The 16159-nt window shown below is 40.3% G+C and overlaps 1 protein-coding gene across 1 annotated transcript in view; it reads right to left on the bottom strand.

Moving 5' to 3' along the window:
• The window catches only part of comp (cartilage oligomeric matrix protein), an 18102-nt gene extending 1943 nt beyond the window's left edge, over window positions 1–16159 (bottom strand). The window contains exons 1-18 of the mRNA XM_034213064.1: window positions 16003–16159; window positions 14037–14110; window positions 13633–13684; window positions 13304–13452; window positions 12562–12699; window positions 12025–12102; window positions 10542–10694; window positions 9923–10027; window positions 9572–9679; window positions 9324–9483; window positions 7998–8116; window positions 6163–6215; window positions 5856–6049; window positions 5600–5778; window positions 5439–5487; window positions 5110–5306; window positions 426–598; window positions 111–250 (exon numbers count right to left, since the gene is read on the bottom strand). Coding sequence (XP_034068955.1) covers window positions 111–250; window positions 426–598; window positions 5110–5306; window positions 5439–5487; window positions 5600–5778; window positions 5856–6049; window positions 6163–6215; window positions 7998–8116; window positions 9324–9483; window positions 9572–9679; window positions 9923–10027; window positions 10542–10694; window positions 12025–12102; window positions 12562–12699; window positions 13304–13452; window positions 13633–13684; window positions 14037–14110; window positions 16003–16069 — 2188 coding nt within the window. The 5' untranslated portion in view covers window positions 16070–16159. The remainder of the gene's footprint in view (window positions 1–110; window positions 251–425; window positions 599–5109; window positions 5307–5438; window positions 5488–5599; window positions 5779–5855; window positions 6050–6162; window positions 6216–7997; window positions 8117–9323; window positions 9484–9571; window positions 9680–9922; window positions 10028–10541; window positions 10695–12024; window positions 12103–12561; window positions 12700–13303; window positions 13453–13632; window positions 13685–14036; window positions 14111–16002) is intronic.

Below are 16159 nucleotides of genomic sequence, written 5' to 3'. Positions count from 1 at the left end.
TTTCCACAAGCCCTTTATTTTCTGTTAAACACAGGTGAGTCTAATGCTCAGGCATACATTTTTGTCCTAGCTACATACTTGGATTAACAATAATGGAAAAGGTATCTCACCATTACAGCGATAACGCAGGTTGGCCCAGATGATATTCTCCTGGGAGAAGCAGAAGACTCCCAGTCGACCTCCTCTCATCGTGGCATCTATGATGACGCCTGTGTCCGCCACCATCTTAGGACCCTCGTAGAAACGTACTCTGCGACAGGGAGAATGTAAGTTAGCAACACATGGATTTGTATTCATTAAAAAACAAGACTATGTGGACTTGAAGTCTATAGACTAAATGTGAATCACCAGACAATGCACAGACTGATAAAATATCTCTATTCTAGTAAAGACGTTTTCTTTCCTGTACTACTGTTTTTCGGTACCTGATGTAGCCGTCTGCGGGTCGGTGCTGGAGGAACCAGCGGTAAGAAGTCTTGTCCTTCCAGCCGACATTGCGAGCGTCTTTCCAGAGGAGTTTGACCTGATCGCTGGTGTCTCCGGTGTGCCACAGGGCGTTCCTCAGGTTCTCCCCTGGACCCGTGTTCGACTTGACGGCCTTTTCAAAACCACAGAAGACAAGCAGCTTGAGTCTCTGGAGTAATCTGTCATGTCCAGTGAGCATATCATGGAAACTCTTTGTGCTAAAACTACTTTAATGCTGGAGAAAGAACTGATTAGTGTAACATTTAAACACAGTTGCACAAAGTAGTTAACAGCTGGTCACTGAGTTTAGCCCAAACCAAGGCATTACTTCGTCATCTAGTGCAAATACTGGTATTCAGTTCCACTAAGACACACAAAGACAGCATTTATAAAACTATAACTGTAATGAATGGGTTTGTTAATGTTTAGTTAATAATGAACTACTGCTTTTAGACCATCTGTAAGCCAAAAATAAGAACAACTTTTTGAGTTTGAGAGAAAAACTTGCCTAGCATGCTTTTTTGATTTGGCTCTGGACTTTCAAACACTTAACTTCTGGACCAAATTTCCTTTATAAATATGTATACATGTATTACAAATTACAACTGCAGACTTGATGAGTCGCAGTCTTACACGCTTCTCTGCGCTCTCTCCTAGGCAGTCATCCATAGGAATCCCGAACCCAATAAAATACCCAATATTAACGGTGTGTGTGTCTGCCCAAGGACAATTTAAGGTCAAACCTAATAGAGGTGTCATACATAATAACCTAATAAAAGTAAATGTAACAACTACTACAGTGCAACAAAACAGGAATATTAAATGTGGTCTCTTAAACATAAGATCTCTAGCATCTAAAGCAATATTGGTAAATGATTTAATATCAGATTATAATATTGATATATGCTGTCTCACTGAAACTTGGTTGAGACATGAAGAATATGTCAGCATAAATGAGGCCACTCCACCCAGCCATATCAATACTCATATTGCCCGAGGCGTGGGCCGAGGAGGTGGAGTTGCAGCAATCTTTGACTCAAGTTTACTTATCAATACTAAACCAAAATTAAATTATACCTCCTTTGAAAGTCTCGTTTTTAGTCTTACGCATCCGACCTGTAAAACTTTGCAGCCAATCTTATTTGTTACAGTGTACCGTGCACCAGGTCCTTATTCAGAATTCGTTTTTTATCAACTTTGGTACTTAAAACAGATACAGTAATTATCGTAGGTGACTTTAATATTCATGTTGACGATGATAAAAATAGCCTTACTGTTGCATTTAACTCTATATTAGATTCTGTTGGTTTTTGTCAGAGTGTAAATAAACCAACCCACTGCTATAATCACACTCTCGACCTTGTTCTGATTTATGGTATTGAAATTGAGCAACTATTAGTCGAACCACATAATCCTGCTTTATCCGACCATTTCTTAGTAACTTTTGAAGTACTGTTACGAGACTACAAAGCATTAGTCAAAAGCTCCTGCAGCAGAAACCTATCTGTTAGTGCTATAGCCAAATTTAAGGAAGAGATTCCACCAATACTTAACTCGATAGCATGTCTGCATGTAGGGAAGGGAACTTATACAAAATGTACACCACCCCAAATTGATCATGTTGTTGATAGTGCTACAGATGCGCTGCGAATAAAATTAGACTCTGTTGCTCCTTTGAAAAAGAAGAAAATAAAACAACATAGATTAGCTCCATAACATAATGCCGAAACCCGCAAAATAAAGCAAAAGTCGAGACAACTTGAAAGGATATGGCGTTCCACTAAACTTGAAGAATCTCGTTTAATTTGGCATATTACTCTCAATGAATATAAGAAAGCACTGCGTAAAGCGAGAGTAGCCTACATTAGCCTTCATTAATAGATGAGAATAAGAATAATGCAAGATTTATTTTCAGCACTGTAGCCAGGCTGACAGAGAGCCACAGCTCGATTGAGCCTTCTATTCCCATAGCACTCAGTAGTAATGATTTTATGTGCTTTTTTAACGATACAATTGTTACTCTTAGAAACAAAATGAATGACCTCTTGCCTTTGACCAGTTATCTTTGTTACCTTTGTTATCAACAGCTCCCGGAAACGTAAGTTCTAATATTACACTAGATAGTAAACTAGAATGCTTTTCAGCCATAAACCTTGAACAATTAAATTCAATGATTCTCTCTTCTAAACCATCAACGTGTATGTTAGACCCAATTCCAACTAAGCTGTTGAAGGAAGTTTTTCCATTAATTAGCACTTCTTTATTAAATATGATGAATATGTCTTTATTATCAGGCTATGTTCCACAATCATTCAAAGTAGCAGTGATAAAACCGCTTCTTAAAAAGCACAACCTCGATCCAGAGGTTTTAGCCAATTATAGACCTATTTCTAATTTTCCGTTCCTCTCAAAAATTCTTGAGAAAGCGGTCGCAAAACAGTTGTGTGATTACTTAAAAAACAATGATTTATTTGAAGATTTTCAGTCTGGCTTTAGAACACATCATAGCACAGAGACAGCTCTGGTTAAAGTCACAAATGACATTCTAATAGCCTCTGACAAGGGACTTGTCTCTATTCTTGTTTTGCTCGATCTCAGTGCTGCATTTGATACTATCGATCATGATATCTTATTGCAAAGACTAGAGCACTTAGTTGGCATACAGGGAACTGCTTTAGGCTGGTTTAGGTCCTATCTATCTGAACGCTCTCAGTTTGTACGTGTCAATGATGAATCTTCCACGCAAACCAAAGTTAGCCATGGAGTGGCTCAGTGTTCGGACCTATTTTGTTCACATTATATATGCTTCCGTTAGGCAATATTATAAGGAATTATTCTGTAAATGTTCATTGTTATGCGGATGATACTCAACTATATTTATCAATCAAGCCTGATGAAATTAATCATCTAAATAAAATTCAAGACTGCCTCAAGGACTTAAAAACATGGATGACCTTACACTTTTTGATGTTAAACACGACCAAAACTGAAGTTATTGTACTTGGCCCGAAGAATCTACGAAACAAATTATCTAAAGATATACTAACTATGGATGGCATTAATTTGGCCTCCAGTGAGACTGTAAGGAATCTTGGTGTTATATTTTATCAGGATTTATCCTTTAACGCCCACATAAAATCAATTTCAAGGACCGCCTACTTCCATCTACGTAACATTGCAAAAATCAGGCATATCTTGCCTCAAAACGATGCAGAGAAACTAGTCCATGCATTTGTTACTTCAAGGCTGGATTATTGTAACTCTTTATTATCAGGGTGTACCAAGAAGTCAGTCAAGTCGCTTCAGCTGATTCAAAATGCTGCAGCTCGTGTACTAACCAGAGTTAGGAAAAGGGACCACATTACTGCTGTTCTGGCTGCCTTACACTGGCTCCCTATAGAACACAGGATATAATTTAAAATTCTTCTTCTCACCTACAAAGCCCTTAATGGGCAGGCGCCATCTTACCTTAAAGAACTCATTATACCCTACTGTCCTACTAGGGCATTGCGTTCCAATAATGCAGGGTTGTTGGTTGTTCCTAGAGTCTCTAAAAGTACAATGGGAGCCAGAGCCTTTTCTTATCAAGCTCCACATTTGTGGAATCAGCTTCCAGTTTGTGTTCGGGCGGCAGACACCCTATCCGTTTTTAAGAGTGCGCTTAAGACCTTCCTTTTTGATCAAGCTTATAGTTAGGGCTGATTAGATTCAGCCCCTAGTTTTGCTGATATAGGCTTAGTTTGTCGGGGGACATCTTACTTCTTCCTTCTCTCTGTCTATACCTGTGTACTCTCATGTTCCGATTAACCCAGCTTCCCCACATTTCTTTCTTTTTGGTGTCTATATACGCTGGGATCCGGAGTCATGGATGATCCTACGGTCCTGTGTCCTGGATCGCGAGCCCTGGATCTTGAGTCGTGGCTGTGGTCCTGGATCATAGGTCCTGGATGGATATCCTCGTGGATTCATCTTCCTATTATACACACATGCATTTCCAAACATTTGGACTACCTATGTTGCAAATGTATTATCTTTTCAATTTACACACGGCATCTATTGCACGTCTGTCCGTCCTGGGAGAGGGATCCCTCCTCTGTTGCTCTCCCTGAGGTTTCTCCCATTTTTCCCTTTAAAACTGTGGGTTTTCTTCAGAAGTTTTTCCTTGTACGATGTGAGGGTCTAAGGACAGAGGGTGTCGTATTGTCATACTGATATTTTGTACAAACTGTGAAGTCCACTGAGACAAATGTAACATTTGTGATATTGGGCTATATAAATAAACATTGATTGATTAATTGATTGATTGATTGATTGATTGATTGATTGATTGATTGATTGATGGGATTTAATGGATTCTAAGAACTCTTTACTTGTGATGTAGCCTATTCATATGTATGACTTCAGATAACTAACTTTTGCAAAGTGGTCCTAATTAGGATTCTCCACAACGGGGCAACACAAAGGTTGTTCTTAAAAAAGCCTTAGAACTGATCCATAATTAGATCAGTAATACATCATTTATTTGGCATTATTAAAGCCATCATTGCCAGCTTAATAAACCTTTATAAATGGAGCCTTATCAGAAAGTGGTACTTTGTTTATCTTATAACTATGATGATTAATTTCTTGCTGGCAGGGGACTACCTTCAGCTGGATGCCAGGTTCTGCCACGGCTCTGAACGGGTTCGCCTGCCAGTAGATCTGTTCCACCTGTTTCCACATCACCACGTAGAAACTGGAGCTGTCCTGGTAGCCGAAGATAAATCCTGCATAGTCATCGTCCGTCACCGTATTTACATGAAAGGTCCCTTCAAAGTCCACACCGCTGAAAGCCGTGTAACCTGGAGGAAACATTGTCAGATATTTTTTCACTTTTTTGCCTGAAGTTGAAGACCTGCAGTTGGTTGAAAACATTGTCAATACAAGAGAGCTGTGATCCAAGGCGTTTTTGGATTGCTCTATGTTGCTCTTACCCACTGCCAACCCAGGATCACTGTTCATAGTCTGGACTATCTCTCTTCCCTGCACAAACAAAAACAAATCTTTGAGATAAATTGTATCGCACCAAAAAGATATTAAGGATTTTGGGATCTAAAAGCACATAAATAAAACCTAAACAAGCTAGTTACTTGACCTGGTTCAGCACCACCCAGTTGGGGTCGATCTGTGCGTCACCCTCCGGATCCAAAACGACGGTCTGGTACTCCCTGAAGTCAGTGTCGGTGACCTCAGCGTTTTCTGGACAAACGTCGATAGCGTCGATGATGGTGTCGTTGTCGAAATCCGCCTCGCAAATGTTGCCAACGCCATCACCTGAGAAGATAGAAAGAACGTCTTAAACCCTTTACGTTATTGTTTATTTACTAGATTTAGTCAGGGGTGTTACACACCGTTCGAGTCCTCCTGCAGCGGGTTGGGGATCAGACGGCAGTTATCCGGACCGGGGGGCAGCAGGTCAGGGATGCCGTCGTTATCGTCGTCATCGTCACACTCGTCCCCCTGGCCGTCCTTGTCCGTGTCCAGCTGGGAGCTGTTGATGACGGCCGGACAGTTGTCCCTCGAGTCCTGGTGCCCGTCACCGTCACTGGACAAGAGAGACTTTTACTGACAAATCCAGCTTTTGGTCTCCAGTACTCTTGTTACATAAATAATAATTTCATTTAAATATATAGTGGGATTGATGAGGTCACAAGGTACCTGTCCTTGTTGGTGTCACAGGGATCTCCAATCAAGTCGTCGTCAGCATCCATCTGAGAAAGATGAAAATAATAATGGTGAGTATGAGAGAGAACAGTCAGGTCAAGACTAGTCTGCTATTAAGTTGTTTTTAGGCTTTTTTTGCAATCATTGGCAAGTGTTCTAAGAAATGACATTTCTATTTATCACAATGACTGAATACATAAATTACGGTGCAATGAACTATTGACAAACACAAACTTGTTTTGCTATTTAAATGTAGTTAAAACACCCACACTGTCCAGATGAAGCAGATTAGTTAAATTGACTGTTACATTGTAAGTCATACATTTTATTAAAATGTTTTATATTTTGATTATTCTACATTAAGGTTTATATTGGCTATAATTGATATTTTCTCACAATTTTCATGAAGTTGAAACCAAAGCATTCCTTTTAATTTAGCGTATCTGAATTGTGGAGTTTCAGGCTCTGCACTTTCCCTCCTCACCTCATACCTCAAAGACCGTACCTACAGGGTAACTTGGAGAGGGTCTGAGTCCGACCCTTGTCAATTAACTACAGGGGTCCCTCAGGGCTCTGTTCTTGGTCCCCTCCTCTTCTCCCTGTACACAAACTAGCTCGGATCAGTCATTAGCCCGCATGGTTTTTCATACCACTGCTACGCTGACGACACCCAATTAATTATGTCCTTTCCCCGCTCAGAGACCCAGGTCATCGCACGCATCTCTGCTTGTCTAGCTGACATCTCTCAGTGGATGTCTCCTCATCACCTCAAGCTCAACCTTGACAAGACTGAGCTGCTTTTCCTTCCGGGAAAAGATTGTCCCACTCTTGACCTGACTATCAACATCGGCACCTCTGTTGTTTCCCCGACTCAGACTGCAAGGAATCTGGGTGTGATCCTAGATAGCAACCTGTCCTTCACTGCAAACATCGCTGCTACAACCCGTTGCTGCAGATACACGCTTTACAACATCAGGAAGATACGTCCCCAGCTGACACAGAAAGCGACGCAGGTTCTGGTCCAGGCTCTCCTCATCTCACGCCTAGACTACTGCAACTCCCTCCTGGCTGGTCTACCTGCATGTGCCATCCGACCCCTGCAGCTCACCCAGAATGCAGCGGCTCGTTTGGTCTTCAACCTTCCTACATTTTCACACACCACTCCGCTCCTCCGCTCCCTTCACTGGCTTCCGGTAACTGCTAGAATCCACTTCAAGACACTGGTACTTGCTTACCATGCTGCGAATGGATCTGGCCCTTCGTACATCCAGGACATGGTTAAACTGTACACCCCAGCGCGTGCACTATATACGCTCTGCATCAGCCAAACGACTCGCTGCACCCTCGCTGCGAGGGGGACCCAAGTTCCCATCAGCAAAAACACGTGGGTTTGCTGTCCTGGCTCTAAAATGGTGGAATGAGCTCCCCATTGACATCAGGACAGCAGAAAGCCTGCACATCTTCCGGCGCAGACTGAAAACTAATCTCTTTCGACTCCACTTCGAGCGATAGAATTATTAACAAAGCACTTATATACTAATAAAGGACTGGCTTATCTATAGCCAGTTGAGTAGCACTTGAAATGTTTGGCTCTATGAAACCTGATGTACTTATATGATTCTGTTTTCTTCAAGGTTGTGTCTTCCTGGTCGAATGTACTTATTGTAAGTCGCTTTGGATAAAAGCGTCAGCTAAATGCAATGTAATGTAATGTAATGTGTGACATGCATGTTACTGTGTTCTGTCTGTTGAGTTATAACTGTTTGTTCTCAGGCTCTGGACTCAAACACAGTCGACACTTCTTACAACACCGGAGAGAGATTTCTGACCTGGTCTGGGTTTGGGATATAAGGACAGCTGTCGCAGGCGTCTCCCACTTTGTCTCCATCACGATCCTTCTGGTCAGCGTTGGGAACTTTTTTGCAGTTATCCAGGTGATTAAGGATTCCTTGAAATCAATGTTGGAACCAGTGAATATTCATGTAACCACTAGTACTGTCTTTCTCTCATTTTTGGTATATAAAATGTATTGAGCTGTATTCACTATATATGTCAAAGAACTATACAATCATAACTCATGTTACAGGCCTCACTAATGTTAGTGTTTACAATTATATATATATTATATATATACTAGGGCTGTCAGTCGATTACAATATTTAATCGCGATTAATCGCATGATTGTCCATAGTTAATCGCGATTAATCGCAAATTAATCGCACATTTTTTATCTGTTTTAAATGTACCTTAGAGGAATATTTTTCAAGTTTTTAATACTCTTATCAACATATGAGTGGACAAATATGCTTTATGCTAATGTTTATTATCATTTGAACAATGACAAATATTCTCATGAATATTAAACACAACAACTTCTGAACATTACAAATATTCGCCTCAATTCAACCTGGAACCTAATACAATAAAAATGGTGTGTGTGTGTGTGTGTGTGTGTGTGTGTGTGTGTGTGTGTGTGTGTGTGTGTGTGTGTGTGTGTGTGTGTGTGTGTGTGTGTGTGTGTGTGTGTGTGTGTGTATGTGTGTGTGAGAGATGGATCGTTGGAGCTATGTGCAACTCAAGGCATATGCTCGAACGGGAGCTGCCTGGACGCTGCAATCATATTGCACTATCCGTGCTGAGTGTGCTGACTTCTCGTACAATGTCCTACTGTCTGGCTTCCTGCATAAAGTCAAGTGCTCGGCGCAGTTGTCGGCGAAATGTCGCTCCTCTGTTTTCATTTAAGCAGCTCCTTATATCTGTTAGCGCAGCTAGCTAGCACCAGATGCTAACAACAAGAATGCACGTAAGGTCTCTCTCGCTCGCTCGAGCCACACATACACACACCCTCCCGGTCCTCCCAATAGCCAGTCGGTGCCTGCCGGTGAGCGTGGAAGTGTGGTCTGCCACAAGCGGGCGGCAGGAGCGGGGCTGTCAGCATCAGCTTGTAGATGGTATTTTAAACTCGATGCGCTCTGAAACTACGGGGCGGCCGAGGAAAAAAAATACACATGCGTTAATCGCGTTAAAATAATTAGTAGCGTTATTTTTTTTTTTGCGTTAACGCGTTATTAACGCATTAACTTGACAGCCCTAATATATACAATATATGTTTTTAATCAACAGATGTGTTTGTAACTAATATGTGAAATACTGACCATCCCCATCGATGTCTTCATCACACTCGTCACCATATTTGTCCACATCCGTGTCTCTTTGGTCGTTGTTTTTCACTGCGCGGCAGTTATCGCATGCATCGCCAAAGTCATCTTCATCGGCGTTCCTCTGGTCAACATTAGGCACCAACACACAGTTATCCTGCAAACACACACATAAACAAAGATGACACAGGCTTATCGTGTTTAAATCATGTTTTATTCCATCTCTGTCACTTCTGTTCATGAACCTGCATATTGAAGATCCCGTCCCCATCTGCGTCTTCATCACAGGCGTCTCCCATGCCGTCACCATCGGCATCTTCTTGACCAGAGTTGGGAACAGTGAGACAATTATCCTAAAAGACAAAAAAGTCATTATTAAAGTCAACTAAAATCAGATTTATGAAATGCTTTGAGGACAATTTAAGAACCACTAAAGCTCAAAGAGGTTTAGTTGTAAGTTATTTTTGGGGTATTCCAATGATACATAATTCCCATCAGTATTGTATTCTTTGCAGATGACTAAATTGTGATCATTTGTGCTGTTTTTGTGTCACTCTTTTTTAAAGATTTCTCATGGAGGCTCTCAGGAGACTCACCTTGTTGCAGGTCTTCTCAGGACAGGCCAATTTCTCATCAGGGATACCATCGATGTCAATGTCAGGGCCGCAGTGGTAGCCGTTTCCAGCCCACCCGACTCCACACTGTGAGTAGGGATAATGTGTTATGTACTGTACTGTCTGTTTTTATTGGCCCTGCTGCGTACTGCGAACAGCACCAGATTACCTTAAGCGCTCAAACAGACCTTTACATTCACAAAATCTGGCACAAAAGTTATATGATTCAGAGAGTTGGGCCTTTACATGTTTAACAGCTTCTTACAAACGTAGTAAATTACTTTGCAGCTCTCCAGACTGTCTCATCTGGAGCCTACAAATAATTGCAGCCATAAGAGAGTTAAAGATTAAATGCTCTAATTTTAAAGCAATGTTGGGCTGCAACATAATCTCAACATCCCACATCAACTCCAACTGTCATTGGTCCCTGTTGAGCGATTTATTCAGCAAGGATAAACTAATGAATTAATAATGAAGGTCACACTCAATCCTAAAATATATAATTCCCTCACCCCTTCTTAGGGATGCTGCACAGTGAAATTGCTAATTGTTGCTCTTAGAAAAGAGTCCGAACAAGAAGTAGAATGTTTGATTTATTCACCTGACACTCGATGCGACCCTCTCGATGGACGAAGCACTCGGCGCTGGCGTGGCAGGGGTTGGGCTGGCCGTTTCCACAGGCTCTCTCTGGCTTACAGCCGCGCCGCTGATCTCCAATATAGCCCGTCTTGCAGGGGCCGCACCTGTAGGACCCCTGTACACACACAGGGAAATGTCCTGTTATATCACTGACAAGGGACAATCGTCAGGCTAGGTTTGTATGGTAGTATTGTTGTTGTAAAGGAATCTCCATGGGTGCGCTGAGCAACTGAAGGGAGAAAGTATGCACCATCTTGGGTTTTACGTAAATTATACTGACATATTACTTACTGATATTGAAGTGCCACAAAACACAGTGGAAAATCTCTCAGGAAAAAAACTAGGAAAAAACAGACTGGTTTTGTTTGCTGCATTTTCAACACGTGAGTGTGACATAGATCAGTGATTCTCAAATGGGGGTACGCGGACCCCTAGGGGTACGTTGGGGTACTGCAGGGGGTAGTGAGATTTTAAAAGAATAATAAAAAAAGTTAATAAAAAAAATATGCATGATTACAAAAATAATCTTAGTACAATAAGTTAAATAGAAAACACAATTGTATATAAAATATTCCTAGAGCCACCAAGGGGGTCCTCATATAAACATGTCAAATGTGTGTATTGTATTTTATAGTTTTGCATAATATATAATTGTGTTCATTGGTTTGTTAAACAGATATTACTTCGGTTGAAAAACTCCTTGGATAAATCAGTTTACATTTTTTTTCATATTATGTTTTTTCATGCATAAAATGAAAATATCCTTAGTTTGTTGTAATGCATGCATGAAGGAGGTAATACTGTACATCACTATATTGGAATTATTTATATAGGCTTTTTCGATCAAAAATGTTCGGGGTAGGTCAGGGGGTACTCGGCTGAGAAAATGTTTCAAAGGGGGTACATGACTGAAAAAAGTTTGAGAAGCACTGACATAGATGGATGTCTCTGCTCGCATTGTTTGCCTCAGAATGAATAAGACAGTGTATTATGTCATTGTGACATGCAATGAACCTGCAGGATTGCTGTGTTCTGTGCAGAGGCTTTAAAGGTGCAGTCATTCAATCAGGATTGTAAATACCTGAACGTTAAACCAAACAAAGCCTCCCACCTTTTAGATTTAGATGCTACCAATGCTTTCTCTGAATACATCAATAGCTTTCACCCTATCTTCAATTAACCAAATATCAAATGTTCATGATACTCCTTCTGTTTAAAGTTAAAAAAGTTGTGATTTTTTTTATCTCTACATCTGCTTTTTTTCTCAATATTCAGTGAGATTTTCTGAATGCATACACTGAATGCATGAAGTGGCTCTTTAGAAACATGGTTTGTGGTATAATGCAAAAGTGCGCTGAAGTCATCTATCTTATTGGTTGTAGTTGTGGGTTTACTTTACTTCAAAGATTGACTCAGTATTGTAAGTTTGTATAGTGATTACTCACAGGCGTGTTCATACAGACAGAGTTCTCCACACAGCCTCCATTGTTGATGCCTTCACACTCATTGATATCTTTGCAGACCTTGAGAGGACAAACAGACAAAAAAGGATCAAATATCTTCCATCTATCAAAACGGGAAAAAGTGCAGATAAAAAATTAGGTGCAGCTGATTGAAAACAGTCCTGTGTGGAGGATTAAGGTGCTGCTGAAGCAGACCAGGGCACACTGTGTGACGTATGTACAGAAGAGAGAGAAGAGGTGCTGATGATGGGTTTAGACTGGAGCTAGTGGGAGGCAAAGACAAACATTTTGACGTGCAGAGAGGAGAGTTTCTTATCCCTCAGGTTTAATCAGAAACTATTAAATATATTGTACGATTGCCTCAGTAAATTAAACTGCACTTGGAACAGATCAATTAATCGATAAAATCCCCTTAAGGCCTCCCTCCCTCCCTTGTTGTAATAGTAGACAGTAGAAGAATTACAGAGTGCAGATTAGAGGAGCTGAACAGTGAGTGTTTGTGTGTTCACCGCTGCAGACCTGTTTGTTGGCGGTGGCGTAGGCGAGTCCGACGCCCTGGACCTGGGGGCCGGTGTACCCAGCAGGACAGGAGCCGCAGCGGAAACCTGGGGAGGTGTTTATGCAGCGCACACCCATGTGACACGGCATAACTGTACACTGCAGCAACAAAGACACAGACACACAAAAAACAACATTAACTACATTTAGTTAACAAATTCTGTACTTGCAGTCTGGAATGTGTACATAGATACAATTTCCCTTATGACAAACAAAAATAGGACATCAATTGTCATATTATAAATAATTATTTTCTGTAGCTTCCTGATTTTTTAAATGTATTTATTATGTATGATTTCATTTATTTGATTAAACATGTTTGAACTCAACCAGGTTTATGAAAACTAATTTAGCTTGTTGACCAAAACACACTTTTAAAAAGTGGTTCACGTGTTTTCTTGAGGATAATCTACCAGACAAAAAAGTAATGTCCTGCTTTTCACAAGTATATATATGAATTCTTTTTATTTATCTCTGTTGATTTCAACTAACTCACGGCAAAAATAGTTATATTGGGTCAAAACTGCTTTAGAAAACCAGACTACTGCAAGAAGACCCAAATAATCACGCTGTCAAACTTCACAATTAGTATTAGTATTAGCATATGACTTGGAGGCTATGAATCCTGTAAACCTAAACAACTATTATTTAGCCATCATAGCGCTGTATTGTATTATATATTATATATAATATCTTTGCGTACCTCGTCGACATCAGTGCAGTGGGTACCGTTGCCCTCCGTACCATCAGGACAGGGTCCGCACTTCACACCCTGAGGTGTCTCCTTGCACTTCACCCCTGGGTGGCAGGGGTTCGGCACGCAGGAGGGACGAGGCTGCATTCCTCCCATCCCTGAGGAGAGAGGCAGTATGCTCACTATAGTACAAGAGTTCTTCACATTATAACCTTGCTAAGAAGTTCAAAAATTAGAGGTCATCATCAGCATAGAAAGTACTTAGCGAGCTTTTAATTCTTTGAAATTAATGAAAAGTGAAATACAGAAACAGAGTTTTATGTATTTGGTAAACTCACCACAGGCTTCACACTCCATCACCGTGTTCTTCAGGAAAACAATCTCTTTTATCTGAAAAAGAAAAATCAATCAAATGTTCGTATGATGCCTCGATCCCTATCCAACATTCGAAAACAAAGAAAATGTTACTAAAATAACCTACTATGGAAAAACGATATCATTTTGAAAATGAGATTATTCAAAATAAATTTCTAGCATTTTTTAAGAATTTGAATTCCTGATCCAATTTTTATATTCAAATGCACTGCTATTAATCTGTGAACACATATATAAATGGATCAGGACAAAAAGTGAGCAAATATTTTTTCCTGAAACTTTCAGAATCTCTTTACACACGTGTTTATGTATAAAATACATGAAAAAGTGAATTTTGCACAATAGGTGACCTTTTAAACTATTTCACCTGTTGTTTCAAAAGCTCTTTAATCTCATCCAGTGCGAAGTTTGTCATTTTTATCTGACTGATCATTTCCCCATCTGAAAAAAAAGAAATCATCATAATAATTATATTTCACAACCACGACAATAATGACAAACTGATAAACCCTGCCAACATCACACGTACACAATGTAACACAGTTTGAGTCTTTCAAATCCAAATGTGTTGAAGGTCATGTTTTTCTTTTCTTTGCTATTTAAATGGGGGATTTATATGGAGCACATCTCTAACAAACCTTCTACTTCTCATCTCAAAGAATTGATGATAAATGTTACCTTTCCCTGTGGGCTTTGGGCTGTCATTTTTAATAAGTGAAAAACCCTCAATACTTTATGTCACATCTTGTTTTTTGTTTAGATAATGTGGTCTAAATGACAAAGAAATACAACTTTGAAAACAAGGCCTCAAATAACAGCCAATATGTATAAGACAGGGGACTGATTGTGTGTGTGACTGGCGTATGTGTGAGTGTGTGGCATGTCACATACACCTCTTTAATCTTCCTGTCATACTTAATTCAGGATTACCATTAGTTATTACCGCAAAAAATTCTGTTCCACATAAAAGACAAAACACATAATCATCACATTCTTGACAACCCACAATACCAACATAACCAAGTTTCACAAAAATAAGAGTATGTAGGTTTTCAAACTCCTGTTGGCTCAACATCTGGCATCAGAAGCTCACTTAGGAGCAAATATGAAAGTGTGTGGGGGGAACACACATCTTCCTGTACTACACGATCCAGTGCCTGTCCAATACCTGACTCTCCTCAGCCACCAGGCCTCCTTTTTATCCACCGCCCACGCATTCGCTGGAGTCAGTGATGTTTTGATAGTGAAATAGATTTTCCAGATATGGAATGATACAAGATTTTCTGGAGGATACACTTTTCGAGCTTGTGTGCCAACAAGAACTAAACAGTGTGCGCATAGCGTCCTTGTGCTTCTGTTTCTTCAGTGTTACAGTGTGAGTGTTGATCTGGATTTTCTAAAAAATCATATCAACCATCCAACAATGCTGCAGATAAATATCTATTGTGTTTGTCCCAGAAGTTTTACAATCAACAGACACAAGAGTCTTAGAAAATTGAGGGACATTTAGTAGGGTCACTCCCTTTTAACCATAACCATATTTAATGTCCGTCATTTTATTTCAGTGTCCAAATTGTGTTTTGGACATATTGATCGGCCTCTAAATGTTTTAAGCCTTAGTGCCAACAAATGCTTTCTCTGAAAGACATGTTTATGAAGCTTATGGTTAAACAGCAGGGGGATGCTCAGGTGGGGTGAAATCCTTACGCAACATATTGCTAATTGACCACATCGCCCCCCCCCCCCTCTCGCTCTCACCATCCCCTCCCCCGGAGGAGTCGTAAGATGCGAGGGCAGAAACCTCCTGAGCGCCAGGAGCAGGAAATGTGGTTTCCCCATTATGAGCAACTCTGTTTACTGAATGGATTCCACAGCAGAAATATGAGATACTGCAAATAAATCACTGCTAATAGGAAGGTAAATGGGACTCTTTTTTTCTACCACAGAAAGCTCACAGTGATTATTTTTCCTCATTGTGAGAAAGTACAGACATGTACTTAGAAAGGCTTTGCACAGAAAACAAGAGTTTTTTTCAGAATCACCCAAAGGTTGAATACCAATAAACATTATAGAAAATATTGATGGAAACATTTAAATCTAACAAACCAAAAAATCCTAACTCAAGTTTTACATTTATTATCTCATCCATCTTAGACTTTTTTGGTCTTGATATTTCTGTTTTCACAAATTCTGTATGCTGGAGTGGTAGATTTTGAATGCCCATGGCAACCTTCATTTATCAATCAATCAATGGCACACCTTTAATATCCCTTATTGTTTCCCACCTGCACAACATACATAGAAATCAATAGAAAATGTAAATATTCTCTCACCTCTCTGTCCTGCTGCAGAGTGTCCTCCCATGCAGAGCGCACAGTTCAGCAGCAGAAACCACAGCATGGTGAGTCTGAGCTGCAGATGGTGACTGTTCAGGTAGCTTCTCCTCTCTCTTCTGCCTTCAGACTCTGTGCTCCTCCTGCAGTCCTTGTG

The sequence above is a fragment of the Gymnodraco acuticeps genome, unplaced genomic scaffold (genome assembly GCF_902827175.1).
Source record: "Gymnodraco acuticeps unplaced genomic scaffold, fGymAcu1.1, whole genome shotgun sequence".
Taxonomy (NCBI): Eukaryota; Metazoa; Chordata; class Actinopteri; order Perciformes; family Bathydraconidae; genus Gymnodraco; species Gymnodraco acuticeps.
The sequence above is the reverse complement of the archived record's forward strand: the minus strand, read 5'-3'. Positions and strand labels throughout refer to the sequence as shown.